Source organism: Nerophis lumbriciformis, linkage group LG11 (assembly GCF_033978685.3).
Source record: "Nerophis lumbriciformis linkage group LG11, RoL_Nlum_v2.1, whole genome shotgun sequence".
NCBI classification, from domain to species: domain Eukaryota; kingdom Metazoa; phylum Chordata; class Actinopteri; order Syngnathiformes; family Syngnathidae; genus Nerophis; species Nerophis lumbriciformis.
The window spans coordinates 25,941,889-25,958,812 of NC_084558.2; the positions used below are offsets into that span (position 1 = coordinate 25,941,889).

Sequence of the window (16,924 nt, forward strand, 5' to 3'; positions counted from 1 at the left end):
AAAGATTGGGACTGGGGGACACACAATTTAGCAACATTAGCATAACAATGCGAACGACAATGCTAACACCACAGTCACATTTTCAAAGGCTACCATTCTAGGCCAGCTAAAACAATGTAACAATAAAGAGTAGGACAGGAGGACATACAATTTAGCAACATTAGCATCGCTATGCGAGCAATAATGTTAACATCACAATCACATTTTACCAGGCTACCATGCTAGGGTAGCTACAACAACGTAACAAAGTAGGACATGACAAAAAAAATAGCAGCATTAGCATAGCTATGTGAGCGATAATGCTAATATCCCAGTCACATTTTACCACGCTACCATGCGAGGCTAGCTACAAAAACGTGACGACAAACAAGTTGGCACCATTAGCATTGCTGTGTGAGCTACACAACTATAATATTGCAGTCATATTTTAACAGGTTACCATGCTAGGCTAGCTAAAACTACGGAAACAAAAACTGGGACAGGAGGACACAAACATTAACACAGCTATGTAAGCGGCAATGCTAACATCACAACCACATTTTAACAGGCTACCATGATCGGCTCGCTACAACAACGTAACAATAAAGAGTGGGACAAGAGGACACAAATGATAGCAACATTAGCACAGCAATGTAAGCGACAATGCTAACATCACAGTCATATTTTAACGAGATACAACCATTGCAACCTACTCAGTGGCCTAGTGGTTAGAGCAGTGGTTCTTAAACTTGTTGGAGTTACCGAACCCCACCAGTTTCAAAAGCGCATTCACCGAACGCTTCTTTAGTGAAAAATAAAATGTTGTATTTTTTCAAATTCAAGACAAGGTTATATGTTTTTGGTAACACTTTAGTATGGGGAACATATTCTAAGTAACAAAGACTTAATGTAAAGTTATTTGGTTAGGGTTAGGGTTAGGGTTAGAGGGTTAGGGCCAGGGTTAGAGGGTTAGGGTTATAATAAGGCCATGCCGAATAAGGCATTAATAAGTACTTAATAATGACTAGTTAAGAGCCAATATGTTACTAATTTGCATGTTAATAAGCAACTAATTAATGGTGAATATGTTCCCCATACTAAAGTGTTACCATGTTTTTTTACTGGTGCACAAAATGAATCGTGCATGAACATCACCTTGTTCAAACAACAAAACCAACACAGTGCATAAACTCACAACAAATTACACACCTGCAAATCAGTCTGACTTCTGCTGTTGCCGTATCCGTAATACGCCGATAGGGAGAAGTATTTATTTACACGATGAGTCGGGTGTGTCTTGACCTCCGCCGAACCCAGGTTAAGAACCACTGGGTTAGAGTGTCCGCCCTAAAATCGGTAGGTTGTGAGTTCAAACCCCGGCCGAGTCATACCAAAGACTATAAAAATGAGACCCATTACCACTCAGCATCAAGGGTTGGAATTGGGGGTTAAATCACCAAAAATGATTCCCGGGCGCGGCACCGCTGCTGTTCACTGCTCCCCTCACCTCCCAGGGGGTGAACAAGGAGATGGGTCAAATGCAGAGGACACATTTCACCACACCTAGTGTGTGTGTGACAATCATTGGTACTTTAACTTAACTTTAAGTTTAACTTCTAGGCTAGCTGTTTACAACTTGCTTAAAGTTAAATTTTTCAAACCAAAAAGGACAACACCGGCTAGCTTATGTTAACATTACGGAACATATATATAGCAGTCGCTGTACACACACACAGAAGCAGTTCCAAAGAAGCAACTAACAATATGCAATGATGTTGCTGTTACAATAAAACAGTGGTTCTCGAACTTTTTTCACCAAGTACTATCTCAGAAAATAAGTGGCTCTTCAAGTACCACCCTAATGACCAACATTAAGATATACAATAGCACAGTAGGCCAAAGTATTCATTAAAAACAAGGCAAAGGTATTGTTTAACAAGTATATTTAATATTGTGTTTGAATATTGGAAAATAAAACATTAATCACTTAATTAAGTGATTTTTCAGCATACCACTAGATCAGTGGTTCTTAACCTGGGTTCGATCAAACCCTAGGGGTTCGGTGAGTCGGCCTCAGGGGTTCGGTGGAGGTGAAAACACACCCGACTCATCGTGTAAATAAATACTTCTCCCTATCGGCGTATTACGGATACGGCAACAGCAGAAGTCAGACTGATTTGCAGGTGTGTAGTTTGTTGTGAGTTTATGCACTGTGTTGGTTTTGTTCTTTGAACAAGGTGATGTTCATGCACGGTTCATTTTGTGCACCAGTAAAAAAAACATGGTAACACTTTAGTATGGGGAACATATTCACCATAAATTAGTTGCTTGTTAACATGCAAATTAGTAACATATTGGCTCTTAACTAGTCATTATTAAGTACTTATCAATGCCTTATCCAGCATGGCCTTATTATAACCCTAACCCTCTAACCCTGGCCCTAACCCTCTAACCCAAACCCAAACCCGAACCAAATAACTCTAAATTAAGTATTTGTGACTTAGATTATGTTCCCCTACTGTCCAAAAAACTCTAAATTAAGTCTTTGCTACTTAAAATATGTTCCCCATACTAAAGTGTTACCAAAAACATATAATAACTTTATCTTGAATTTGAAAAAAAAGGAGGGTTCGGTGAATGCGCATATGAAACTGGTGGGGTTCGGTACCTCCAACAAGGATAAGAACCACTGCACTAGATGGAGCCCACGTACCACAGTTTGAGAACCACTGCAATAGAATATACATTATATGAAAGCTGGACTCTGCCATATCGCTATCATTTGCTTACGACACACAAAGGTAATGTGTGTTACGTGGGGCGTAGTTACGTGCCCAAAAGGTGGTAGAGGATGAAATATAATGGTAAAAAGAAAAAGGGAAAGTTAGCGCCCTCTAGGCAGACGTGTGAAGGTTACAAACAGTGGGACAGGAAGACCGTACCGAATTCTGTACTTTTATAGGTTCATCCTAAGGCCGTTGGTACTACCGTGTATCGATTCACTTCAAATTCAAACAGTGCAATATTTGGATACCCTTGACGTCACGTCCGGTGGCAACCTTAGCACCGGCTCAAGCAATCAAGCACTAAGAGTGGACTCAGCCGGAGTGCCTTGAGGTAATGTTACAATGTTCAATGCCAACAAAGAGTAGAGTACAGCTTCACTTTTCGAAATGCGCAAGCTCATTTGCCATAGACATGCTACCGATTTGCATTAGCAATTTTACATGGCTATTTCAACACCCACAAATTTGATGCATGTTACAATCAAACAGCTGCTGTGTAATACGTACAATACTTACAGTATAAACACTTTCTAGGAATCAACAAAAAAGACACATTCTGTTTAATGGGAAAGACTACTTCATAGCTAAGGCAACACACTGTAGTGCTGAATGCATGCTATTCTATGTCTTGGAAATACAATGGCATCGGACGTCTATTCTGGTACTTGCAAATGTAAGAAAATATATATATATATTTTTAACAATTAAGATGTATTAACACATAATAACAAATAAGTTTGTCTAGGCTGTAAGGATACTTCCTTCTAAAAAAGTCATTTTTCCAGTTCATGTTAGGGAACTATGATGAAATAACAAGTGGGTTTTATTTGAGATGTTTTTCAGATGTACCTTTGTAGTTGATCTTAAACCCGATGGATCCAACGCTCTCGTCGGACTGCAGGTGGAGCCACATCTGGTGGGTCATACTGACGATCAGGTCAGGGACAAAGCTGCCTGACAGACTGCAACACATCATCATCATCATCATCATCATGACCATTAGACATAAAGGGTCATTGTGGAGCGCTGCCGTGAAATGGTCATTGCCCCTCATAACGAGTCGCCAGGGCTTTTTGGCGTGCGTGAGTGTAACAAAGTCCTACTTACACCTGCAGGATGGTCGTAGGATCTCCCACCTCGCCTCCATCTCCTATGGTCAACGTGTCGTAGGCGACCTCCAAGTCAAACTCTTCAAAGTTGATCTGGATTACCTGTGGTGGAAAATAAGTTTGGGGAAAACTTTAATCGAATGCGGTCTGAATATGAAGGGAATGAGATGTATCTCAGCTGCAATGCTGACTGGATCAAAAACACTTTGTGTCCCCCAGGAATTAGCCTTGACCAGAGGTGGAGCTTCACTGCAAGTCCCTGAATGCATCACAAAAAGAAGACCTGCGATGCACTCGGCGCTCGGCACAAAGCTCCAGACTCTGATCAGGAATTATTCACGCAACACTCTGTGCTTCATGTGGGAGAGGAAGGAGAGCGAGGACAAGGAAGACTGGGAAGGAGAAAGATGACAGCCACTTGGGGAGCAAGCGCTAATAATAATGAGCCCCATCTTTGATGCTGGCCGACTACTGTGGAAGAATATTTCAAATTTGATTTTCACCCTCAGGGAGAGATTGAAAGCTCTCTCTCTCTCTCTAGCGCTCCCCTTTTCCTGTCCGTCTTCTTCTACCGCTTGAGGGGAAATTCCAGATTTCCAGATTCAATATCCCGCTTGTGGACTTCAGAAACATCTCACAGGCTTAAAGAGTGGAGATGCTGACGTGACTTCACTGCAACTACCAAGACACACCAGCCATGCTCAAATTGATCCCTTTGTTTTGTTTTGTGCTTTTAACATTGCAAACTTCGGGTTTGAAGCCAGTGTTGTATTGCACAGTAATGAGTCTGAATTATTATTATATTTTTATGAAAAAAAAAGTTGCAGCATTAATAGATCAAGTTGTAGCACCATTTCCCATCTCAGGGTAACCAATCGGTTAAAATGTATAAATACACAGTTAGATAAACAGTGATTTTATTTTATTTTATTTTATTAATCAAAAAGTGTTCTGTACATTGATCTGATTGCATAATCAATAGAAAAACATTTATATATGTTTTTTTAATTTTGTATTTTAACCCCTGGGACTTTTAATTCAATATCTTCAAAGTCAAACATAGAACGTTTTGAAGCGTGTAACAAATTTTGTATTTTTTTATTTTTTAACTCAAATTTCTCAACTCAACTCAATACCGTTTTTAATTTGACCCTTGAGAAGGCCTTTTGATGAGATAGTGTCACAGATTTAAATTAGTAACATAAATTGATTCTACCGTATTTTCCGGACTATAAGCCGCACCTTTTTTCCAAAACTGTGAACCCTGCGGTTTATCCAAAGGTGCCGTTAATCTATGGTTTTTGCTTTGCTAACGGCTAAATCATGGAAGGGGTTAAACAATGTACTGAAATGATCCACTTTAAATAAACTGTTCCAAATCAAAGTGTTTACAAAGTACATGGAAGAACAATCCTGATAAACATATTCAGCCTTACAGAACCTGAATGAAGACAATGACTTTTCTGTTTTGTTTGATCAGCTGTTTTACTGCCAAGTAAAAGGCACGGTTTGGAAACGTGTACGGGTATGTAATTAAACATTTACAAAATCTACATACCGTATTTTTCGGACTATAAGTCGCAGTTTTTTTCATAGTTTGGCCGGGGGTGCGACTTATACTCAGGAGCGACTTATGTGTGAAATTATTAACACATTACCGTACAATATCAAATAATATCATTTAGCTCATTCACGTAGAGACTAGACGTATAAGATTTCATGGGATTTAGCGATCGGGAGTGACAGATTGTTTGGTAAACGTATAGCATGTTCTATATGTTATAGTTATTTGAATGACTCTTACCAAAATATGTTACTTTAACATACCAGGCACGTTCTCAGTTGATTATTTATGCCTCATATAACGTACACTTATTCAGCCTGTTGTTCACTATTCTTTATTTATTTTAAATTGCCTTTCAAATGTCTATTCTTGGTGTTGGGTTTTATCAAATAAATTTTCCCCAAAAAATGCGACTTAAACTCCAGTGCGACTTATATATGTTTTTTTCCTTCTTTATTATGCATTTTCGGCCGGTGCGACTTATACTCCGGGGCGACTTATACTCGGAACAATACGGTACATACAGTATCTCATTTCATAGCATACCGCTATATATCTGGTGCGGCTAATATAGGAAAAACCTTTTTTTTTCTTCTTCTAGAATTTAGTGGGGGCGGCACATACGGTATTTGAAAACTGTGACATCATTAGATCAAAAGGCCTTTAAAGGGTTAAAAAAAAGATGAGTACTGTTAAATGATACATATCTTAATCAAATTAATCATAATTTTTAGTTTGGATTAATCATGATTAATCACAGGTTATTACTTGCTGTTAAGTTAAATTCATTTAAAAATAGAGCCCCATTTTTTGACACAACTGAAATTTTATTTTTATAATGTCTGACAGCAACATTTTTCTAAATGTTTTACTTGAATGCACTTATTTTCTCCAAATGTTTAAAACGTATTCGGTTTTATCTAAAGTCCAATCAGGATTTATTCTGATGTGAAATTTTCCATCGAGTACACCAGTACTACTACTATACTATACTACTATATTATATACTACACACTCATCTTAATACTGACCTGACTGATTAGTGACCATAAAACAACCTGCACCATTTAACCATTTGAGTTACGGTAAAGCATGTACTGTATGGTCAAAATACATTTTGCGATTAATCCACACATATGCTTTTTTTGTGATTAATCACATTAATCGATTTTTTTGACAGCCCTATTTAAAAGACGACTGTTATATGTTTGGTATTTATGTTTCGGGTTGAAGTTGACTCAGAGATTTGAGCAAAAAAAGTAAAACAATTATATGACTCCAAAATATTGGTATGCCCTTTGAAAAACAAAGGACCTTTATTTTCTGTTTGGCTTTGGGGGTATTGTGGAATAACTGCCAGTTGTGAAAGAATTGGACATTGACATTTTAAAATTTAACCTGAGAGAAACCCTTTGGTGAAGAATGATGTATAATTTAGTAATGCAACCAAAATGAAAGCCAAAATACAGCAAAAAATGTACTGAAAGGGCACAAAAAGCCAGCCTTTTCCCGCTGCGGGTTCAACTACCTTGAACACTGGAAAAATATACTTCAGAAAGTATATGTGTGTGTGTGTGTGTGTGTGTGTGTGTGTGTGTGTGCGTGTGTGTGTGTGTGTGTGTGTGTGTGTGTGTGTGTGTGTTTTGCATGTCTGTTGTGTTTCTTCTTATGCCAACTATACATTAAGTTTATTTTCTTTTATAAAAAAAAAAGATGCAAAATTCACACTTTAGTGTTTTTACTCAGTCCTGTTACCCTAATAAAGTGTTTGCCAAATAGTGGATCATCATCCCCTGAGGGGATCGCGAGCAGCACGGGAGATATTAATTATTTACTTCTATACATTCATGTTATAACGACATACAAGCCTGCAGCAAGGGGGCAGCAGTGCTCAATCTAATCAACAGGCTCTAATCAATTCAGATGGTTGGTGACAGAAATGTATTTGGAAGCACTGCCCACACCTTACTCCCTCTAAGTCCCGTGGTCTACAGGACGTTGCATCATTCACATCCTCTGCACGTCATGGGAAGGCTTAAAGTAAGTTAACTTCTTTATTTTCTTGCGTACTCCATGATGTAACTTGATGTGGATTAGCGCCTCAGCAGAGCCTTGTTACCTAAAATATTATTTTGATGCTATTTGTTTATTTTTTTTGTTAAATCACTGTGATGTGCTTAATGTCAACTTGCTTTGAGCATAAAGCCCATTAGGCTATATTTAATTAATTTGCTAATTCTATGCTAAAAACTCACTCCTGTTACTTCCAGTCCTGTTACCAAATGAAAATGAGGAACATTGTACAAAAAAGCCTGAGATAGGCCAATCCGATTTTTGAGTAGTTCATTACACTATGTGTATGTATTCAGATTAGATTTCGAGTAAGTTTATTTTGAGAGTTACAAAATGAAAATGGCACCAATTTGGTGGACTGAACCTTTATGGAACAACTGTTTTGCGTACCGTATTTTCCAGACTATAAGCTGTTACGTTTTTCCAACACTTTGTACCCTGTGGCTTATAAAATGGTGCAGCTAATTTATAAACACCGACAGACACTGAAAAGGTGCGTAATTGTTTGTGCTTTGGTGCAATCTTTTGGACGAGTTTGCTCACTGCAAGTGCTGCGGGTTGAATGTCTACAGTATTTCCTTCCGTTTAGTGCTTGGAACCGGAATCACAAGTGCTATCGTCGTCCACAGTGTATCTTTTACTATGGTTTCTTCATTCATCACTCCAAGCAACGTTTATAAGTTTTACAGTAGAACTAAAACTATTAAAACGTACTAAACCGTCATGTTTGATAGTAGAGTTTTCATGCATATTTCTACATGCTATCGTAATACATTCAAGCTATCGTGGTTAGCAAAAGCTAATATGCTAACACATTTACAAGTGTCTTTGTTAGTAATATTAACTTACGATGGTATACTTTTTGTAGTGTGTCAATTTCACAAATTCCTCAGTAAATTCACCAAAATGGCCCCATGGAGTTATAGAGTATGTTTAGCTGATTGGAGAGTTAGATTTTGCAGCTAGTGGTTCCATGACCATGACTTTTTTTTGTTTGATCATCCGTTTTACTGGCGTGTTACAGCATACTTGCCAACCTTGAGACCTCCGATTTCGGGAGGTGGGGGAGGGGCGTGGTTGGGGGCGTGGCTAAGAGGGGAGGAGTATATTTACAGCTAGAATTCACCAAGTCAAGTATTTCATATATATATATATATATATATATATATATATATTTCATATATTATATATATATATATATATATATATATATATATATATATATATATATATACATATATATATATATATATATATATATATATATATATATATATATATATATAAGAAATACTTGACTTTCAGTGAATTCTAGCTATAAAAATATATTTCTTTTATTGTATATATATATATATATATATATATATATATATATATATATATATATATATATATATATATATATAATGAATACTTGAATTTCAGTGTTCATTTATTTACACATATACTTGTTGAGTTAAGGGTTGAATTGTCCATCCTTGTTCTATTCTCTGTCACTATTTTTCTAACCATGCTGAACACCCTCTCTGATGATGCATTGCTGTGTGGCACGCACAAAAGTGCTTTTATCAAATGCACCAGATGGCAGTATTGTCCTGTTTAAGAGTGTCACAACATTGCTGTTTACGGCAGACCAAAACGTGACTGCCGTTGTTGTGTGTTGTTACCGCGCTGGGAGGACGTTAATGAAACTGCCTAACAATAAACCCACATAAGGAACCAAGAACTCGCCCTCCATCATTCTACAGTTATAACGTCATTGGGCAGGCACACCGTTTATATTGTGGGAAAGCGGACTCAGGTCCGCATGGAGCTGAGTCCGCCTGAATTTCGGGAGATTTTCGGGAGATAATTTGTCCCGGGAGGTTTTCGGGAGAGGCGCTGAATTTCGGGAGTCTCCCGGAAAATCCGGGAGGGTTGGCAAGTATGTGTTACAGGCCCCGTTTGGAAACAATTAGTTCAGTTCACTTCAGTTCAGTTTCAGTTTATTTCGAACATGCATACGATACAAAGTAATTCATCAAATATTTTCAGTTGTTTCATTACAGCACGTCCGAAAAAGAGTAGAAAGAAGCTGATCTTATTTAATCCTAGCCCTATTCTTACCATAGCAATTTTATCCTATTTCTGTGTTCTCTGTAACATAACAGTGAACAAATAAATAATAAACAAATAGTATACCATAGTAAGTAAACAAATATTAAATACATAAATTATCTTTGTCTCAATAAAAAAATAAAAAATAAAAAATAAATAAAAAAGGGGAAATAAAGGGTTGAAGATAATCATTATAATTCTTGTTCAGTGTACTTTGTGAACACTTGCAGTTTGAACAGTCTCTTAAAGTGAATCATACTGGTGCTTTGTTTGATTTCTTTGGTTAATCCATTCCATAATTTAATTCCACATACTGATATGCTAAATGCTTTAAGTGTTGTACAAGCATACAGATGTTTTAAATTAGATTTAAGGAATGTAAATAAACATTTACAAAATCTTTAAGTGTAAATAACTAATTTCACAACATACATACTGTATCTGCAGCTTACAGTCCGGTGCGGCTAATATAGGGAACAAATGTTTTTTTCTTCAAAAATTTTGAGGGTGCGGCTTATATACTGGTTCCAGACTGTACGGTATTTCTTTGAAAAGGTACACTGTTGCAAACTCTATCATTTTCAAAATCCCGCTCCTCCTTCGCATTAGTGCTCGCCTTGACACCACTTCATTTGTTTATTGAATAAACAAACGACTACATTGCCAGGCAGTTGCACTTTCTGTTCCGTACCAATAAAAGTACTGTGGGATCTGAGCCGAGGATGTCGTTGTGGCTTATGCAGCCGTTTAAAACACTTGTGATATAGGGCTATACTGTATAAATAATCTGTGATTGATTGATTGATTGATTGACTGTTCACCCCAAGGAAATATACATTGTTGCCTTCAAATCCAAAACAAGACACTAAAAGTCCACAGTGAGCATCGGATGTGACCATAAAATATCCCAAGGATTAACAAGTTGAGAGGTTTTACATGGAAAGGAAGCGTAGGAATCAAAGCGGTGTCCTTTATAAAGGCGAGCACGAGGTTACCATGATGGACGTGCGACCATAAAGCTCCTTTGTGCTACGCCCCTGCAGCCGCATCAGCACAGTTCACACGGCATTAAACACAGCCGAAACATAGCCACAGTGCACCGAGGGGGTGGTGCGTAGTGTCCGCCGTGAAATATGGACTCCAAAGTGTGCGCTCCCTAATTCCTATGGTGTAAGCGCATATGTACATATTTCTCCTCCCCTCTAATTGGTCAGCTTCCACGCGAGCATCCATCTCTCGCTCTGTCTGTCACCGCCTCCGTGTCTCTCTTTCTAATTGGTTGCCTGCTTTCCATCCATCTAAGGCCGCTGGCCAATGAGGCAGTAGAATTGCCTTCCTGCATGATAAAGCGCTTCCTTTGGTAGCGGTGGTGGAAAAGCAAAATAAGGTATGGATGAGCTGCTACCCTAAATGTTACGTTTACAGTGGGAAAGAGCACAACCTCCACATTTCGCCTAGCATATCTTTTCAAGAGGCAAGTTATATTATTGAAAATTGTCAGTGTACAGCTTGTGTAGAGCAGTGTTTATCAACCACTAGTGTGCCGTGAGATATTATCTGGTGTGCCGTGGGAAATTATGCAACTTCACCTATTTGGTCCAAAAAATATTTTTTGCAAATCAATAATTATAATCTGCAAATAATGTGCCGTTCCTTAGTAATCATGTAAAATTCCATGCCAGTAGGTGGCAGCAGGTAGTTCATTGCTTTGTAAAAGTCGGAATGTGTCGGGTGAGATGAGGACAGTTTGTCGTGAACCCAATATGCAAAAGGTAAAAAGGTATGTAACGCTTAAACTAAAAATGAACAAAAGGGAAAGGAAAAGGCATTGAAGCATAGGGATGGCTATGCAAAACAAAAGTAAAACTGAACTGGCTACAAAGTAAACAGAAACAGAAGTTAAATAGTCTTGCTTGCTAACACAAAGCAGGTGCGCGGAATAGCGCTCAAAGGAAGACATGAAACTGCTACAGGAAACACCAACAAAACAGGAAGAGCCACCAAAATAACAGCGCAAGACAATAACTGAAGCACTACACACAATAAAACACCAACAAACTCAAAATAAGGCACGACGACCTGGTGGAGTTTCATTTTTTTACGTTTTCTGCTGGTGGTGTGCCTCTGGATTATTGCCCAGCCTCAAAAAAGGTTGAAAAACACTGATGTAGAGTATACATTTACTATCCACTGAAAATACTTGAATCATGGTGATGCATGAGTGCTGCTAGCAAAAAATACTAAAAACTACATTTTGCAAAAGCTGTTTGCAAATGCACCAAATCACTGAATTTCAATATTTTTGGATTTAATGAATAAAGGATTAGAATGTTCTCTATATCCAACATTATGTATTATCCCAACTGATCTTTTTTGGAACACAATTATTGAATGAAGGGTACTTTGGTTGTTATTTACCCATATATTTCTACACAATAACTCAGATATGGTAACACCAGCGAGCAGTAGAGAATATGGAGTGATTTTTGGTCCAGAACATATTTTGATTTACTCATTAATTAAGTGTTAAACATTTCCAGTTAACTTTATCATGTATTATTACACCCAAAAATTTGATTTGTTTTACTCTGTCATTGTCTATTCCATCTATTTATATTTGTGCTTGACTTTCTGTTCTGCTGTTACCGAATAGCAATATTTTAGTTTTACTGAGATTTAAAGATAGTCTGTTTTTGTCAAACCATCTTTTTAATTTGCTACTTTCTTCTATTTTTTGTATTAGCTTCTGTGTGTGTTCGCTCCTGAACAAGACACAGTTGTGTCGTCTGCAAATAGTACTAACTAACCAACTAACTAACTACAGGAGTATGCCACCAGATACATTTACAGTTGTAGACGTGTGTTCTCCTAGCTTCACCTATTGTTTTTGTTGGTTAAGTATCTTCTTACCCAGTTCGAGTACAACCTTCTGATGCCATACTGTTCTAATTTGCTAATTAAGATATTATGATTAATTGTCAAATACTTTTATTAAATCCATAAATACTGCAGCTTAGAGCCTGGGGGAAATAATAAATTTTTAGATGCATCGCAATTCGGACATGAACGATTACGGAATCGATTAGTAAAAATCAATAATCGATTATCGATTTATTTATTGCAAAAAAAGTAATGCAGACAGTTCTAAAATGTGGCTGACTGCAGCGAGCCACCTCACTGAGAGATCTGACCAGCTCCTTTATTAAAGGGCACTTATGTTCCAATTTTGAACACATTTTCATTTATTTAATAAATGTGGAAATTAATTTAGGTGTTTCTTATTCAAAATGAGTTTGTTTTTTTAAAGTTGCAAATGTTAAACGCTTATTTAGTGAAATGTAAAACTGCATCAATATATATATATACATATTAAAGATGAACCAATAATCGATTTTTAATCAAATCGTAGCTCTTAAATTGTAGTCGTAATGTAATCGTGCGGTGCCCAAAGATTCTCACCTCTACTGCACACTGTACACTGTTTACCATCTGTTGCATTGCATAATCTCTTCCGTTATTTCGATTAATGCCATTGATGTCGAAATGTTGGTTCTGAATCCGTATTGGTCCTCTGCTAGTGTTCAGCTTTCACTCATGAATTTGTCCAAACTGTTGTTAAATAATTTTTCATTAGTTTTTGAAACGTGTGGAAGTCAGGAAACAGGTCTATAGTTTGTTAACTGGTGTTTGTCTCCAGTCTTATAAATCGGTAACCTGACTCTCGCCAGATCCCTGTAGTTCGCTGAGCTCCACACAACGATCAGCGCTCAAAGCCATCGCAAACTCCTTCAAGATAGCAAAAAATAATGAACCAATCAGGATCGCCGGGTGCGATTTCATAGATGTGACGTAGCGCCGAAGCGACTGTTTGATTCAAACGACAATGGCGGCACGCAGCGAGGAGTCGTGTGCTGACATTGATTCTGCTATTGCAACTGTTTTGCGACATCGATCGTTTACTGACATTGCTGCGTTGTTTCGGTAAAAGTTCTCTAACTTTTCGCTCTGTTGTTATCGGCTGTTCTGTTTTGGCTCTCATCAGCGTCACGGGTTGATTTCGATGTGAATGGTTGAAGTAGCACGTCCTTCAAGATAACGGACAAGTGGTTTATCCAATCACATACAATGATTTTTTTTACAAGGCCCCGCCTTCTGAAATAAATCTCCTATTGAGAAGTCCCAGATCCTTGTGTGGAGCTCAGCGAACTACAAGGATCTGGCGAGAGTCAGGTTAATAAATTGGTACAACTTTTGCTTTTTTCATTTTGTTTGGGAATTTGTCTGAAAATATACATTTCTGATATACTGTACATTTAAGGTCTGTAATCTCTTCAATAACCATTATTATCGCTTCCATATCAATTCTGTCACAATCAGTAGGGATTTCTGTCTGTGGTATCATTCATGTCCTCAACTGACCCTTTGCTCCAGATTTGGTCCAATATTTCCAAAGTAGTTATTTAACTGCGCGTCGGGAGCCAGAAAACGGTCGGTAAGTCAGTTTTTATTTGGTTTCCTGTTAAAAACTTAATTTTCTTATTTAAATGTTTAAAAATTTAATGTTTTTTTTTTTTTTTTAGAGTTTTTGCTTATGCCAGTCTTTTTTATTTCATTGTTTTTATTTCCCTCCAATTATAACTGAAGTTATCCTAAGTTATCCTTCATGTATTATTATGTATTATTACTTTGAACTGTTTATTTTAATTTTTATCCTATAAAGCGTCTTTGAGTACCCTGAAAAGCGCTATACCAAATAAAACGTATTATTATTATTAGTTTAACTCCACTACTCGATGCTCTATGCTCAGTGTGTCCGATGAGGACAAAAAGCGGCAGGCTTTTTTCCTCCTAACATCCATCCATCCATCCATCCATTTTCTACCGCTTATTCCCTTTGGGGTCGCGGGGGGCGCTGGAGCCTATCTCAGCTACAATCGGGCGGAAGGCGGGGTACACCCTGGACAAGTCGCCACCTCATCGCAGGGCCAACACAGATAGACAGACAACATTCACACTCACATTCACACACTAGGGCCAATTTAGTGTTGCCAATCAACCTATCCCCAGGTGCATGTCTTTGGAAGTGGGAGGAAGCCGGAGTACCCGGAGGGAACCCACGCAGTCACGGGGAGAACATGCAAACTCCACACAGAAAGATCCCGAGCCTGGGATTGAACCCAAGACTACTCAGGACCTTCGTATTGTGAGGCAGATGCACTAACCACTGTTCCAACGTGCTGCCTTCCTCCTAACATCTCCACTTTATTTCTTTGCTGCTCCAAACCATCACATTATAGAAGATGGGAGACAAAGAGATGGTCAAACTCCGCTGTTGTTCCCCTCTTAGATGTTCCACATGCAGCGTCTGTGAAGCGTCTGTGATCACGATGAAGAGTGGCAGGTTTTCTTCATGTCGACCTGTTCACTTTTGCTTCTTTGCCCCCCCCCACCCTGACCGGGGTTAAGCGTTAATGGGCTTCTATGGCTCCCTGACGTTATTGCTTCATTTAGTCGCTGCGGAATGAGCCTTTAGAGCCAATTCATTCCCCCTCTTCTCATTTAACCTTGGGGATGGCGGGGCCAGAGAGGCCGTTAGTAATGCCTCTTCGTCTCCCGCTCGCTGCCTTCTCCCTCATTTGCTTTTTTCATTGGCTCCCCTCATCTGCGGCGCCGGCCACCGTGCTCACCTCTGTTTATGATGCATGGCGGACGTGAAGACGCTGCTTGCGAATGCAGCGAGGCTCCGCCGGCTGAGACGTGTCAGCCGTGCAAGCGCTTACGGCTGCTGCCATGTTGAATTATCAGTGAACGCCACGGTGTCAAAGGTTGGGGCTTTATTGCGTTCATAGATCCATACTATCCCTTCAGGATTTTATATTGTTGCGATAATGGCAATTCAACCAATCCCTGCAAACTATGCCAATTTCTTGAGCAAATTTCCTCCATTAGAATTACAGAGGGAAATCAGAACAATTTATTGCAACTTTCCCATTCTGCCGCAATTTCACTGCAACAAACCCATAAAATGCCTTCACTTTCCAATGCAACTATTGAAAAGTACTTCTGCCATCATTGTATATGTCAAGTAGATATACATATTGTAACGACATGGTTGTTCTCCCAAGATGCAGCAGGAAATACCGAAAGCAAGGTGCAGGTGAGACAATGATTTATTGTCTATGAAACATGCCGAAACTACAAAAAAAGACTAGCGTTCCGATCGCACGAGAAGCTAAGCTAAGGAAATAGCTAGTGTGAACGCTTAGCATAAAAACAGGCAAACAAAAACAAAGCTTAGCTCTGGAATCGTAGGAATAGACGTCGTAACTGTTGCGTGGAAGCAAATAAGACAGCCAGATAGTGTGTGGCGAAAGACAGGAATGTGTAGCTCTGATTTGTGCCCAAGAGCAGGTGAGCGTCCCGAACACTAATCAGAGGCAGGTGAAACTAATCAGCACCCATGGCATACTTGCCAAACCTTGAGACCTCCGATTTCGCGAGGTGGGGGGGGGGGGGTTAAGAGGGGAGGAGTAGTATATTTACAGCTAGAATTCACCAAGTCAAGTATTTCATATATATATATATATATATATATATATATATATATATATATATATATATATATATATATATATATAGAAGAAATACTTGACTTTCAGTGAATTCTAGCTATAAATATATATTTCTTTTATTGTATATATATATATATATATATATATATATATATATATATATATATATATATATATATATATATATATATATATATATATATATATATAAAAAAGAAATACTTGAATTTCAGTGTTCATTTATTTACACATATACTTGTTGAGTTAAGGGTTGAATTGTCCATCCTTGTTCTATTCTCTGTCACTATTTTTCTAACCATGCTGAACACCCTCTCTGATGATGCATTGATGTGTGGCACGCACAAAAGTGCTTTCATCAAATGCACTAGATGGCAGTATTGTCCTGTTTAAGAGTGTCACAACATTGCTGTTTACGGCAGACGAACTGCTTTACGGTAGACCAAAACGTGACTGCTGTTGTTACCGCGCTGGGAGGACGTTAATGAAACTGCCTAACAATAAACCCACATAAGGAACCAAGAACACGCCCTCGATCATTCTACAGTTATAACGTCATTGGGCAGGCACACCGTTTATATTGTGGGAAAGCGGACTCAGGTCCATGCGGACCTGAGTCCGCCTGAATTTCGGTAGATTTTCGGGAGATAATTTGTCCCGGGAAGTTTTCGGGAGAGGCGCTGAATTTCGGGAGTCTCCCGGAAAATCCGGGAGGGTTGGCAAGTA

General features: G+C 38.4%; 1 protein-coding gene across 6 annotated transcripts in view; it reads right to left on the minus strand.

Moving 5' to 3' along the window:
* csmd3b (CUB and Sushi multiple domains 3b) overlaps positions 1-16,924 on the minus strand; it is an 877,422-nt gene that overhangs the window by 236,850 nt on the left and 623,648 nt on the right. For all 6 annotated transcript variants that reach the window (XM_061966990.2, XM_072914110.1, XM_061966991.2 and 3 more), the window contains 2 exons: positions 3,873-3,976; positions 3,615-3,727 (listed from right to left, as the gene is read on the minus strand). In XM_061966990.2, coding sequence (XP_061822974.1) covers positions 3,615-3,727; positions 3,873-3,976 — 217 coding nt within the window. The remainder of the gene's footprint in view (positions 1-3,614; positions 3,728-3,872; positions 3,977-16,924) is intronic.